Raw genomic sequence first — 12,237 nt, forward strand, 5'->3', positions numbered from 1 at the left:
AATCCCACCGATTTTGGTGGGCATTTGGGAATTAAATGTTTTACACTATGGATATACAGAAAACTTTTTAAAGCTTACCTCTAAAGAAAACCATCCTCGTACCATCTGTCAAAGAACAGCAGGAAAAAACTCATGACTATATTCAGAGCCTTCCAATGCGGATGCTTGAAACGGAAGGGAGAAGGGGAGTCCAGGTCTGCAGGCGCAGGCAGGAGGAACACGTCCTGCCAAAGTGAGCACTCTGGGTCAGGAAATGCTCCATCACGTCTGGTACAAAACCAGAGAACAAACTAATTCATATGTTCAGTGACAATCCCAAACCAGAGATGAATCTCATTATCCTTCCTGAAGTTTAGGCAGGCAGATTGTCACAGGGAAAGAACCAAGCATATTGCTTAGAATTCTAATTTATTATTAAATTACATATCAAAGCTTTATTTTTAATACATATAGAGAATGCACAATAGGTGAGAACAAAAATAATTACAGATACAATAAAACAAGTTCTGAGAAGCTATATGAAAAGCAAAAACTCAGAAAGTGCAATCAGAAACTCATTTACAAGTCTGGACTGGGATATTATGTGAGAAAGTAGTTTTGAATTTGCCTTGAGTATCTATTTAAATCACTTTCCCTGCTCAGCGGTAGACAGACCAACAGCTGCATAGGTATTCAGAACTGAAAGCATCACGACTAGTTTCAAATATCCAGTCACCAGGAGAGATACGGGGCACCGAGAGGACCTACGGGTGTCACCTAGAGAAAGGCTCAGTTTGGTCTCAGCGTGTTGTTCACTGTGGTCTCCTGTGCTCCCATTGCTCAATAGAAGCACTGCTCTGACACATCTCACCCTCTGATCACGTTCTGAGGAGTTTCAGAACTACTTACTTCCTCCTTCAGGACTGATCTAGCTGTTCCCTCTCCTTCCTGTTTCAAATGAAGGCTCGGAGGAAAAAAAAAAAAGCAAAAATAGGAAAAAGTTGCGCACCAAGTGATGCTGGGAAACAAGCTGCTAGGTTTACAGAGTTAAAACAGTCCCAACTGAATGAGCTACAGAAAAGGTGGATTGGATTTCGCTCCCCATGCAGCAGTTCTAGGAGAGCTCCAGGAACACAGCCCTGCAGGACAGGCTGTCAACAACTCAACTTGACACTTTCACATCACCTAAAAATCTCCTTCTGCTCTTTCGTTTTCAACATCCAGCAAGGAACTGACTCCTCCTTCTCACGGTAATCTTATGAATGTCCGAAAGAGAGGATTTCTAAAACTACAAATGGAAAATTATAGTTGATTACTCAGTGTAATGGGTCCAGCAGGAATTTATACCGCGCTTCGATATGCAAGAGCTCCTGACACCAGAAGCGTTGTGCCTTCCCTGGAAGGGCAAAGTCTCCTCTCCCCAGAAGCACCATACAGCTCGGACCCAGTGACACGGAGGATGGCACAGCCCTGCCTCCAGCCCTGCTCGTGCTCACTCCCTGCAGGGCTGGGTTTCGCTGCGGCCACACAAACACTCACTATTGACTGAACACGCAACACTGGGTGTTGCCCGAATGCCATTCCTCTGCTCTAGCAACCAGTGCTTGGAGATCAGACAAACACATTAAAAAAATAGTCTAAAAAGCAACAATAAAAATATTTGCAATTGAGTGAAGCATGAAAAGGTATCAACACAACCCCTTATCTTCTAATGCCGAGCTAAGGGGTTGCTGGACAGGTTTAAAATAGGTACTTGTGTACTAGCGAGAATAAAGTGGAGATTTCAAAAGAGTGTGCGCATGCGCATGTGCGTGTGAAATGTGCCTGCAGAAATACTATGGATTTCTCACTTCATCTCAATGGCTTGGAAACAATTCTCTTTTTGGTCGAGTTATGAAACTGCAGCTTTGCCAGGAATTGCAGAAATAAGAATTCTTTAACCACATGTTTCTCCTTAGAGCAAGAGGAACCACATAGAATGAAAAACTCAGAGAACATATTTAGCAACAGGAGACACATAAACCCATATTTTGGGGTTTGACATTAAATAATACAATCACTGTTCTCGTTTACAGTCCATTGCCCTCACTACATAGGTCTGTGTTACTAGTGATGTTCAGGAATTACCAAGTCCTTCCTCTCAGCTCTATGCGTGCACATCACTTCAGAGAGCCATGCACAACGCCCGCTCGCAGTGCTAGGGCAGTGACTACAAGAAGATAATGACAAAGAGACTACAAGGTCCATTATTTTTCAACAGAAAACTGTCCCAAAACCAACACAAATAAAACCTGTGGAGGGGTTGCCAACACTGAAATCATTTCCAGTAAAGCTTTATCTGAGACAATTCAGCATATTTCTGTTATTTTATACTAAAATATATCAGTTCTTCCATAACATTTTCATAACATGAAAAATCAGTTATGTTTATATATTTATTATAATCTACATATTTTCCATAGCAGCTTTTCCACACAGTAAGATTAAATATATGCACCAAATAATCAGTTAAGTCCAGTAAAAAGACTTGTTGCAAGATTAAATAAATGAATTTATTTACGGTACTGCAGCTCTTATATTGCCAACTATAGAGCAACCAAATCCTACAAGTCCTAAACAGAAGCACGACTGCTGATCAGGGTCCCTTAGGGTGGTGGCAGAATCAAAGAAAAGGCAGGAGGGAGAAGAGGTTTGATCTCCCGACACATTCATTAATAAACTTCCTCTACCCATCCAGGTTTTTCATAAACCCCTTTAATAAACACTTCATTTCAAACCAGGAACATGCCCAAATCAACCACATAATCATCCTTTATTTAAAATCAAGCCCCATTCTTACACGTATTAATTCCGAATGCTTTCTAATCCCAATGACAAGATGACTGATTAGAAGTCTTTGTTGACTTTTTAGCACAAAGTTATTAGTCTGCAAATAAACCTTCAAATCCATACAAACATTTTAGGTGCAATAGTGTGGGTTTGCACACTACACAGGCACAGGTTTCTACTCCCTCCAACAGGTACTTCACAGACACTATAAAAAGCAGTAAAAAAAGTGCGTCCATCCTGCTAGGCTCTGTTCCAGAGTAGAATCTGGGGACTGTCAACATTTGTGGGCAATGGCACACAGGAAATCTGTCAGGAGCACTCTAAATTGACTGCAAAAAGAGTTAATCAAGTTCTTAGAAAGTATTTCAGTGCCTCAGTTTGAATGTACTGGGTTACAATGAGAGATGAGAGCAGGAAAACCCATCCTCTGTGAATGAACGCCAAAGCCATTCCTGATGTCAGCTTTGTTTTGAGAGGTAAACACAATGGGATTCGTGTTACATGTCTGGACAAAAAAAATCCTCCTCCCTCAGATGATGGTAAATAATACTTGTTGCACTATTCATACATTCAACTCGTTACTATGGGGAGTAATGTCCAACAATTTTGCACTCAGATACATTTGCCTCAGGTATAACCATAATTATTTTCACTTCCAACAGAGAGTTTAGATTATATTCTACTTACAGTGTAAAAATATTAATGCTATTAGAATAACTTTATCTAAATTACAATATAAACTTTTCAAACTGCTAATTAGGTCTTTGTAAAGACCTTTAAGATGCCAGTCAAAGTATTTACACCCAAAAGATTGCTTTTAGGTGAACTCAGGTTTGGTCACTTTTCAGATGACTGAACACTATAGTAAACAGCTGCGAGGATGCTGTGCTCCCTTTTTACGACGAGGGACTTTTTAGTCCCTTTAAAGCCACGAGAAACCTTACAGGTCTTCCTCACAGGGTAGTTTATTCATATTCTGTGCAAAAAGTGAACTGAACGATCCTTTTTTTAACTTTGAGGAATTTGTGTGAAGCAGAGTTTTCACAGCACAAATGATGCAGAAATAACTAGTATCTCAAACATGAGTTGAAAATAATTACAGAACATGTACTTAGTAGTAAAGCAACCTGATGGCTTAAAGCTGCAATATTCTTCTCACAGGGCAGAAGCGTTCAGTACTGTGCTTGGCCCACAGGGGAAACTGGCTTCCTGCAGCTTCTACCCAAGGCAAACAATCTTTTCCCACATACCAGCCAACAACAGGCCTCCCCAGCGCCGCTGAGCACAGGAACTGTTCTACCCGTGCTGGTAAGCATCCCATATTTACTTACCTTGCAGTGAGAAAGGGAATTAAAGACAAACAAATCCCACAAAAGTTAACGAAAGGAAGATGTATGGCAGGGAAGGAGAAACACTGCAGCTTCAATCCCAAGCCAGAGTTGCAGTCTACCATCATAAGCTCTAGACATCATGCTGACACTCCCAGCCGTGACGAGCCGGCTGTCTCAAGTCTGTCGCTTCCCCCACTCAATTTTGCTTGACTGGTGGTGACGAGTTTAGCAGAGTCCATGGGGGAACGTCCATCAATGAAAAGCGTAGAGCAACAGTAAGATGGTACAGATGCCAATAATGCTACCCAAGATGAGAGAATCTCGTCGTTTCCGAAGGTTGATCCTTTGGATCAGGCTGTTCACTGCTGGAAACCGATCTTTAAGACGACTGAGTCAAGGTCATATCAGCAAGCAGCATCTTCACTAGCAAGCCCCAAATTCTTTAATGTTTGAATGTTTCCAGAGATGAGGCTTCCATTACCTCCCTGGACAACCTGTTCCAGTGTTTCACCACCCTTACTGTAAAAAATTTCTTCTTCCTTTTATCCAGTCAATCTCCCCTCTTTCTGCTTGAAACCGTTCCCCCTTGTCCTATCCCTGCAGTCCCTGATAAAGAGCCCCTCCTCAGCTTTCCTATAGGCCCCCTTTAAGTACTGGAAGGTCGCTATAAGGTCACTTATGCATGCAACCTTCTCTTCTCCAGGCTGAACAACCCCAACTGCCTCAGCCTGTCCTTATAGGTGAGGTGCTCCAGCCCTCGGAGAATTTTCGTGGCCCTCTGTATGCGGAAATCCCAGTACTGCAAGAAATGCAGAACAACTCCCAAGCTGGAGAAAGCAGATGCAGTAAAAAGCCCTCAGGGATAGTCAGCAGGATCACAACTGTACTTCACTAATAACACACAATCAGAGAGAAAGACGGAACAGAACAGCTTAGAGTTCACATTTACACAGAATTCATCACCTAAATTACCAGCGTCTGATATACTTTAATCTCCAATATTTGAAGCTTAGTTACTTATAATAATTGTGTTTAAATACGAATGAAAAAAATAAATGGGGCAGTTACATAAAACACCTGTGGAATTTATTTAATGGAAATATTTACTGAAGGGAACAACCAAAGGCATCTGACTGAGAAAATCACGCACGTTGCTTGACTACACACTGCTCAAGTACAGCAATAAGAACTCCTCCTTTCGCAAAGTCATAAAGATGTAAATCCATCTTGTAATATGCAAAATACAACTGCCAATGAGATAATAAGTTTTGAAGCCTCATGTCTTTGGAACTAAGACTCTTTCAAGGCCAAAGCTTATTGAATTTTTTTTGCTCTTGCCGGCTACTAAGAACCGTAATGAAATTTGTGGGTTACTGAGACTCATCCCTTCAGGATGCAAACGGTCTAATCAAATGATGCTCTTTGGGCTCTCATGATCAAAAAGGAAGGAATAGTGGGAAAACAACAAACATGCACGACTTGACAGTCTGGCACACTCTTTAGCTACGAGCAGAGAATATGAGGAGAAACCAACAACCTAAAACCTTAACATCTCCAGGACCGTGACAAACAGGAGGATACTCAGGTCATGAATGCTCTTAGCTGTAAACCATAACAAGCAGCAGTGTTTGCCAAGCTTCAGCTTTGGACAGTCTTGAAAGCAAAAAGCAAGTAAAATGAAATGATACTTTTATGAAAACATGCAAGAGAGAAGGCCATAAAAGGGTGTTGCAGATCTCCACCTGAAAATTAAGCTACACTGATTTATAAGCAGTGTTCCAATTAGAGTAAAACAACTTATTTACCACATTTGTCATGAAGATGCTTTAGTCAGGTTATCAGTCGAGACTGGTTAAAAAATGGTCTGTTCGTCATCGATGACAATACCACTACACGTTATCCAGCCACTGGCATCACAAAGTGTTCTGATCTCCAAATGACAAGAGTCAAAAATGTCACTATACCACTGCTTATGCACTGGCAGCACAAATTTTTAGGAAAGGATACTAGCCAAGGTATTCATCTTGCTCTGTATCGACTTCAACATCCCCCTCTGCGAAGTCATATTTTCTTTAGTTGCCATGGCAATGCTGGAGAAAGAAAAAAAAGAATGGATCAAGTTGCTGGTGCTAAGAATAATCCACAGCTAAAACAAGAGGCAAGTAAGCAGGCAGCGCTTCTTTAGAGAACAATGAATGAGGTGGAGCAAGATGAATGAAACCACATTTTTTCCATTAATTTTTACCCTTTACACTTAAATGATTTCTCTTTTTATACAAGCCATGAACAGTTGAAAACACTACAATTGCTTGAAACAGGCAGGGGTTTGGCCTATTGCCTTCAGCCCCAACAAAATATGGTTCTGCGTAACAAAGCAATCCTAAAGGTGCTCTTCTGGCCCAAGAAGAGTTTATCACTGAAGCCCCACTCATTTTCACTCTGGAGAGCATATGAAATTTCCCATCTGCCATCAGGAAACAACGGCTGTAGAAGTATTAAGCAAATAAGAGCCAGGTCACAATTAAAAATCAATTTGCAAAGCAAACGTGCTGCTTGAGAGGAGATGGAAGTGCTGTTTGAGACCAACACAGCTCACAGAGCTTTACAGAGAAGGCTTCTGGACAATCAAGCTGGGACAAGCAGTCACCAAATCTTTGAAGACATCTAAACACCACAGAGCATCGATATCTACTTCGACTCAGGATTAATGCTGCGCTCTGACACCAGATAAGTGGGCAAAGCTTGGACTCCCCTGCATTAAAGTCTCTTCCTACCAAGCCCCACCTATCTGTCTTCCCTAAGCTGAAGAAGCTGGTGTTTAATGAAATCATATCTAACGATGCTTCCATCACAGCACAGCCAAAATACATGTTTGAGCTTTAGTCTTAATTAAGAATATCATTCCTGGGTAGCTAAGTTTACATTCTCTGTTTCTTTACTAATACAAGCTCCAGCTGTGTGTACTTTATCCAAATATAAGAACACAATATATTTCCAATTTCAAATGTAATTAATTCCGGAAGTTGGAAAAAAAGCAACTGTGCTCTTGAAAATAAGACATTTAAATGAAGATTTAAAAAACCTATTCAGCTGACAATATTTTTTCTCTACCTCAAACTTCTCTGCAGATCGTAAAACAAAGACTTACAGGATAAAAAAAATGAAAGCACAGGCCACTACTTGTAGCCCCAGGTAGTATTTTATGTAGGTACTTCAAATGCAATAGCTTTGTCAAGACAAGCTGCACAGACTCTAGAGAAACAGTATATAAAAGTTTAGACTCTGGAGCTAAGGTGCTTAAGAAGGAACAGTGTGACAAATACTGCTCTCCTTGGCTGGCATGCATTTCAAAAAGCAACAAAGTAGGACATAAATACCACATGGCTGGATAATAACTCAGAAAATGACATCTATATTGCTACTGACTGTATCTACATGAATAACAACCATTAAAACAAGTTCTTGGACAAGTCTGTGAGCCTTTAATGTGGAGGGAAAATGTTTTGGAAGAATAAAAGTTAAGTGGAAAAACACAATACAACAGATATAAATATGAGAAGACAGGACCAAAGTCGTAATTTCAGAGAACAAACAGATAGGAAAACACAAAATGCACCTTTTACCCAATACAGACGTTCACATTTTCAAGAGCATTTTATGCTTGTTCACACTCGGTGTCTGTACCCAAACATGATACAAAAATCACAGCTAACGTAAGCATCATTTTTAAGAAAATTAAGGGTACAAAGCACTGAAACACTCGGTGCAAGTCCAACGTTATCATCAAGTTCTGCAGTATAAACTGGACACTGCATTTTACATACAGCCTTGATATTTACTGCTGAACTCTCTGCATGTGCTTGCCCAATATATCTGGTTCTCAAGCACTGTTCTGTACTGAAATCATCTCGGTTTCAAGGCTTTGGGCTTATCTTTCTGTAACAGTTATCATTTCCCAGATATCACTACTGAAGTACTTAGGTTGACCTTGCATTTCAGTACTGGGAAGTGATAAAAAACAGACCCCCACCCACATTGATGTGTCTTTCCAGGCAAAAGCCTGGCAGCAAATACCACACAAATTATATTTGTATATTTACTAAACGTAGACCTGGCATTCCTGGTATTTTTATAACAAAGATAATTTCACATATTTTATTTCAAATTTCTCTCTGAACACAACATCTGGAATGAGCTGCTCGGGATTATCTAATGCACCACTGGCTTCCCTGCTCAGGCACTACAGCCAGGATCACAACCCTAACAATTGTCCTTCCAGACTTACGGCAAAAGGTCAGCATCCATTCACAAACATCTCGAAGAAAACAGCCCAGATCAATGAACCCTAAAGTATTTCTGGAGCAGCGAGTTCCGTTGGGCTCCCTTCCATTCTATCTGCCTACTCCTTCTCGAGCAGCCCTTGACACAGAATCTTCAGCCTTCCTGTAATGTGCCAGGCAAAAAGGGAAAGGAAATTACAAAGCTCTGCTACCACCTCCTCAGGTGGAGGCTGCCTTTCCCAACTCTGTTTCACCCATAAAAGCGAAGAACTTGCCAAGCCAAAGCCTGGGTGCTATAAGTGATGTGATTTTGGTTTTAGCAGTAGCAGAACACCTTGGAAAACAAGATCAGTTCATCACACAGAGACAGATGAGACGCAAGTGATAGAAGGGCCAGCCTATAGCTTCCACGTCACAGAAAAGACTCTTCCAATACTTCTACACATTGAATTCTTTTAAATAGAAAACACGCATTGACAGGAGAAATCAATACATTATTTTAAGGATATATTAGCATTCTGCAAACTTGGGCATAGATTAGGAAACCGGGAGTTTATCAGTCATAAAGAGACTATAAACAGTTAGATAACAACTAGCCAAAACCCTGACATTTTCAATCAGCAGCTCTATAAGAACTGAATTAACATTTCAACACTTTGTTTTGAAGTATTAGAATTAAAAAAAAGAAAATGAAAGTTACAGCGCAGAACTAAGCAAAACCTCCAAATGTTTGGTTGGTTTTTTGCAGATGGCTATTTAGCAATTTTTCTTTTATATTCTTGAAGTGCCAGATCAGCACAAAGTGAAAATTAAACTCATGGTTGACTGGAAGTAACAGGGCTTGCAGTCACCTCCTTGGTGTTTATAAAGGGGTTGCCAGAATCCATTAATGCTTCTCCTTGTTTCTCCAAAAAGAACAGAAGAAAGTCTACAAAACTTCTCTTCACCTGTGTGGTTCTGCCGCTCAGCACATTCTGTGTGCTTGTTCCTGTGGATACACTAACTCGTCAAACTCATAAACACAACCAATTTATTGGATTAAACAGGAAAGGCTCTTCAGGACTAAAATTACATGAAAATAAAGTGAAAATGAGATTAGAGGAGAAACAATCGCATCGTTTCCTACCCCAACAGTTCATGAGTCTACAGAGAAAAGCAGCTGTGAGGTGGCATTCAGAGAAATTCTGTGCAGAGAATAAACAGCTGTGTATCAATACAGAAAAAGCAGCTACCATCAAGGGCTGAAAAGGGGGCTACAAAATTAGAACAGTAAACATATCAACTCATATGATACCTGAGAAGATACGGTATTTAACAGAACATACACATTTCCAACTCAGCATATAGGTTTTCTCAAGTAGAAAGCCCACAAACCAGTGATGTTTTCTATTGAGAAGAGCACTGAGGAAATTTGAATTACTAGGAACTGAGTTGGAAAGAAATAAAAATCTCCGAGCTGTACAGAGAAACACCTCCTTAGTAGGCTCTTTACCCCCCATGACCTGATACTTGTCCTGCTGAAGTTTTAATACAGTGTTTCTCAAAGCCCTCCTGAATTAAGCCACATGTTTTCATAAGATGCACCCGATGGCTCATAAAGGCATCCACTAATTTACAGAAGTGAAAATACACAATGATTGCCAGGATATAAAGTGTTCCTGAGACACCTCCAAAATGCCTTTGGAAAGAATTATTACAGATTACCATGGAACACAAGGTTCCTGTTTCAACATCTGAGGAGTGAAAATGTTCCACTTCATATAAAAAGGCATGATGCAACAGTTTAAGTTCACAGATTACAAGACTGGAATGTTCTTCTGGTTTTTTTTACCCAGTATTTTGAAGAATTCAGCTCAACGGGCCAGGTTTTACTGAAGGGCTCTGAAGAAAAAAAAAACTGTAGTGATTACCATTTTAAATATGATATGGTCTAGTAATTAAATGTAATTGTGATATCCATGAACAAGAGTTTAACAGGATTTCCGCTACCATTAGCAAGTCAAAATTCAAGTAAAAAGCGCTGTTCTTCATGTATAATTCGATCACTGAAAACATGAGCTGGGTTAGCTAAGCCTTTGTATCTGCAGACAAGAGTATTAAATGTAAGCACTATCAGGAAACACACAGCTTCTGGCGACAAGTCCACTGATCGTACAGTCTTAAGCACTGCAGCTTCCTCATATCCTTCATTAGGCAGTTTTGGTTTCATTCCCATCCCTAACATATGCTCACAGACACGCTGTTGCCATTTGTCCACTGACAAATCCATTCTTTATAAAATTAATCATATCCTTCCCATTCACAATATTGGCCCCGTTTAGTTACTCAGCACCATAATCTCCCCAGATGAAGAAAACCTTTCCCTTACGTTTTGAAACTTCTCCGCAACACTTGGGATAAAAGATTAAATGCTTCCTACTCGAATCGAGATGACCCCGTTTTAACGTTTCATGTGAAACCAGCATGAACTGTTCTTGGTGCCATGTTGGCTTGAACTACTACAGTTGGGTGTAAACCAAGTTTCTAAAACCAGATGGTACTCTGCTGTCTATATTTAATATTAAAGCATTGCTGAAGTACAACATTAAAGATTGCTGCACTACGGGAGGAACCTCTTTTAGGGAAGCCTGAGGTCACAGACGCAAAGAGCCCACCCATCTCTTCTACAAATCAGCAGGAATCTCTCCAATTCCTGTGCTTGCAGCCGTATCTCCTCAACGTTTCACTTGCATTTCAAGTTTGTCCTTGGATGTTCAGCAGTGCTGTAGGCCTGCAAGCAAACGAATTTCTCTTCAAAAGTAAAACAATTGATATTTGTACAGAGTTTGCAGGTTTTGCTGGCATGAAAGAGTATAAGAATATAAAGTCAAATATTTCCAGCCATTGTCACAGCCAAACTAGTCTAACATGCAGGAACACACTTTTGATGCTGCTTGCCTGGGATGCTGTGTTTTTACCCAGCCTGATGTTTAAGCTGTTGGGTATTCTCGGCCCACGCAGCAGCCACAGACATACAGCCTCTTTTCAAGTGAAATGTACCAAAAAGTCAACTCCTTGCTTCATCCATTCAGACGGCTCAGTCAAATCTACATTGATGAAAAACTAAGACAAAGCACTAACGGAATAAGACACGATTTTAAAAATCAAATAATTCATGGATTACTGGAACTTGTGCTTCATTTTGTGCTTTGTGAATCATACTTGCTCATTGAAATTCATGGCAACGTCTGTGATTAAGGGAATGGCCTCTGCGACTCTGCATAGAAATGCAGGCTCTGGTTTTAAATCAGTAGAAATTCTGATTATATCACTTATTCTTTGTGCATACATATATATTCATATCTATAAATGCACATGTATGTGCAAATCTATATATATATGCATAAGCGCACACACACAAACCCTTACAAACTCCTTTAAAGATTATTGCATCTTTTGATAAAGCCCAAGATGAAAACAAAAGGAACCCAGATTTTGCCTAGACACTCCGGCAAGGCTCTTCTGAAAAGAGCTAGGATTCAAATTCCAATTCACACTATTCCACTCTGTAAAGTCAAGATTCAATCTAAGCGAATTTTTCCCTTTTATTAAATCCTAATTATCACCTGAAGAAATATCAAAAAATAGAATGAGATGATTTGTTAGAAAATTATATCTATGTTTTTTGTCTGGCTTCAGAGTGGAAATGGAGTAATCCAATCTGTTAGCACATTAACACTGACAAACCAGCCTGAATCAGGCCTTGGAAACAGGACTGCAATGAAATCCTCAGAACTTGTCACAATGTACATGCAAAACTATCAAAAAAAAAATCAAAC

General features: G+C 40.1%; 1 protein-coding gene across 2 annotated transcripts in view; it reads right to left on the reverse strand.

The window, feature by feature from the left end:
• Positions 1 to 416: 416 nt before the first annotated feature.
• Positions 417 to 12,237, reverse strand: part of GOSR1 (golgi SNAP receptor complex member 1) — a 31,387-nt gene continuing 19,566 nt past the window's right edge. For both annotated transcript variants that reach the window (XM_069873877.1, XM_069873876.1), the window contains exons 7-8: positions 6,147 to 6,229; positions 417 to 4,516 (exon numbers count right to left, since the gene is read on the reverse strand). In XM_069873877.1, the coding sequence (XP_069729978.1) occupies positions 4,392 to 4,516; positions 6,147 to 6,229 (208 nt within the window). In that variant the 3' untranslated portion in view covers positions 417 to 4,391. The remainder of the gene's footprint in view (positions 4,517 to 6,146; positions 6,230 to 12,237) is intronic.

This window comes from Phaenicophaeus curvirostris, chromosome 21 (assembly GCF_032191515.1).
Source record: "Phaenicophaeus curvirostris isolate KB17595 chromosome 21, BPBGC_Pcur_1.0, whole genome shotgun sequence".
NCBI classification, from domain to species: domain Eukaryota; kingdom Metazoa; phylum Chordata; class Aves; order Cuculiformes; family Cuculidae; genus Phaenicophaeus; species Phaenicophaeus curvirostris.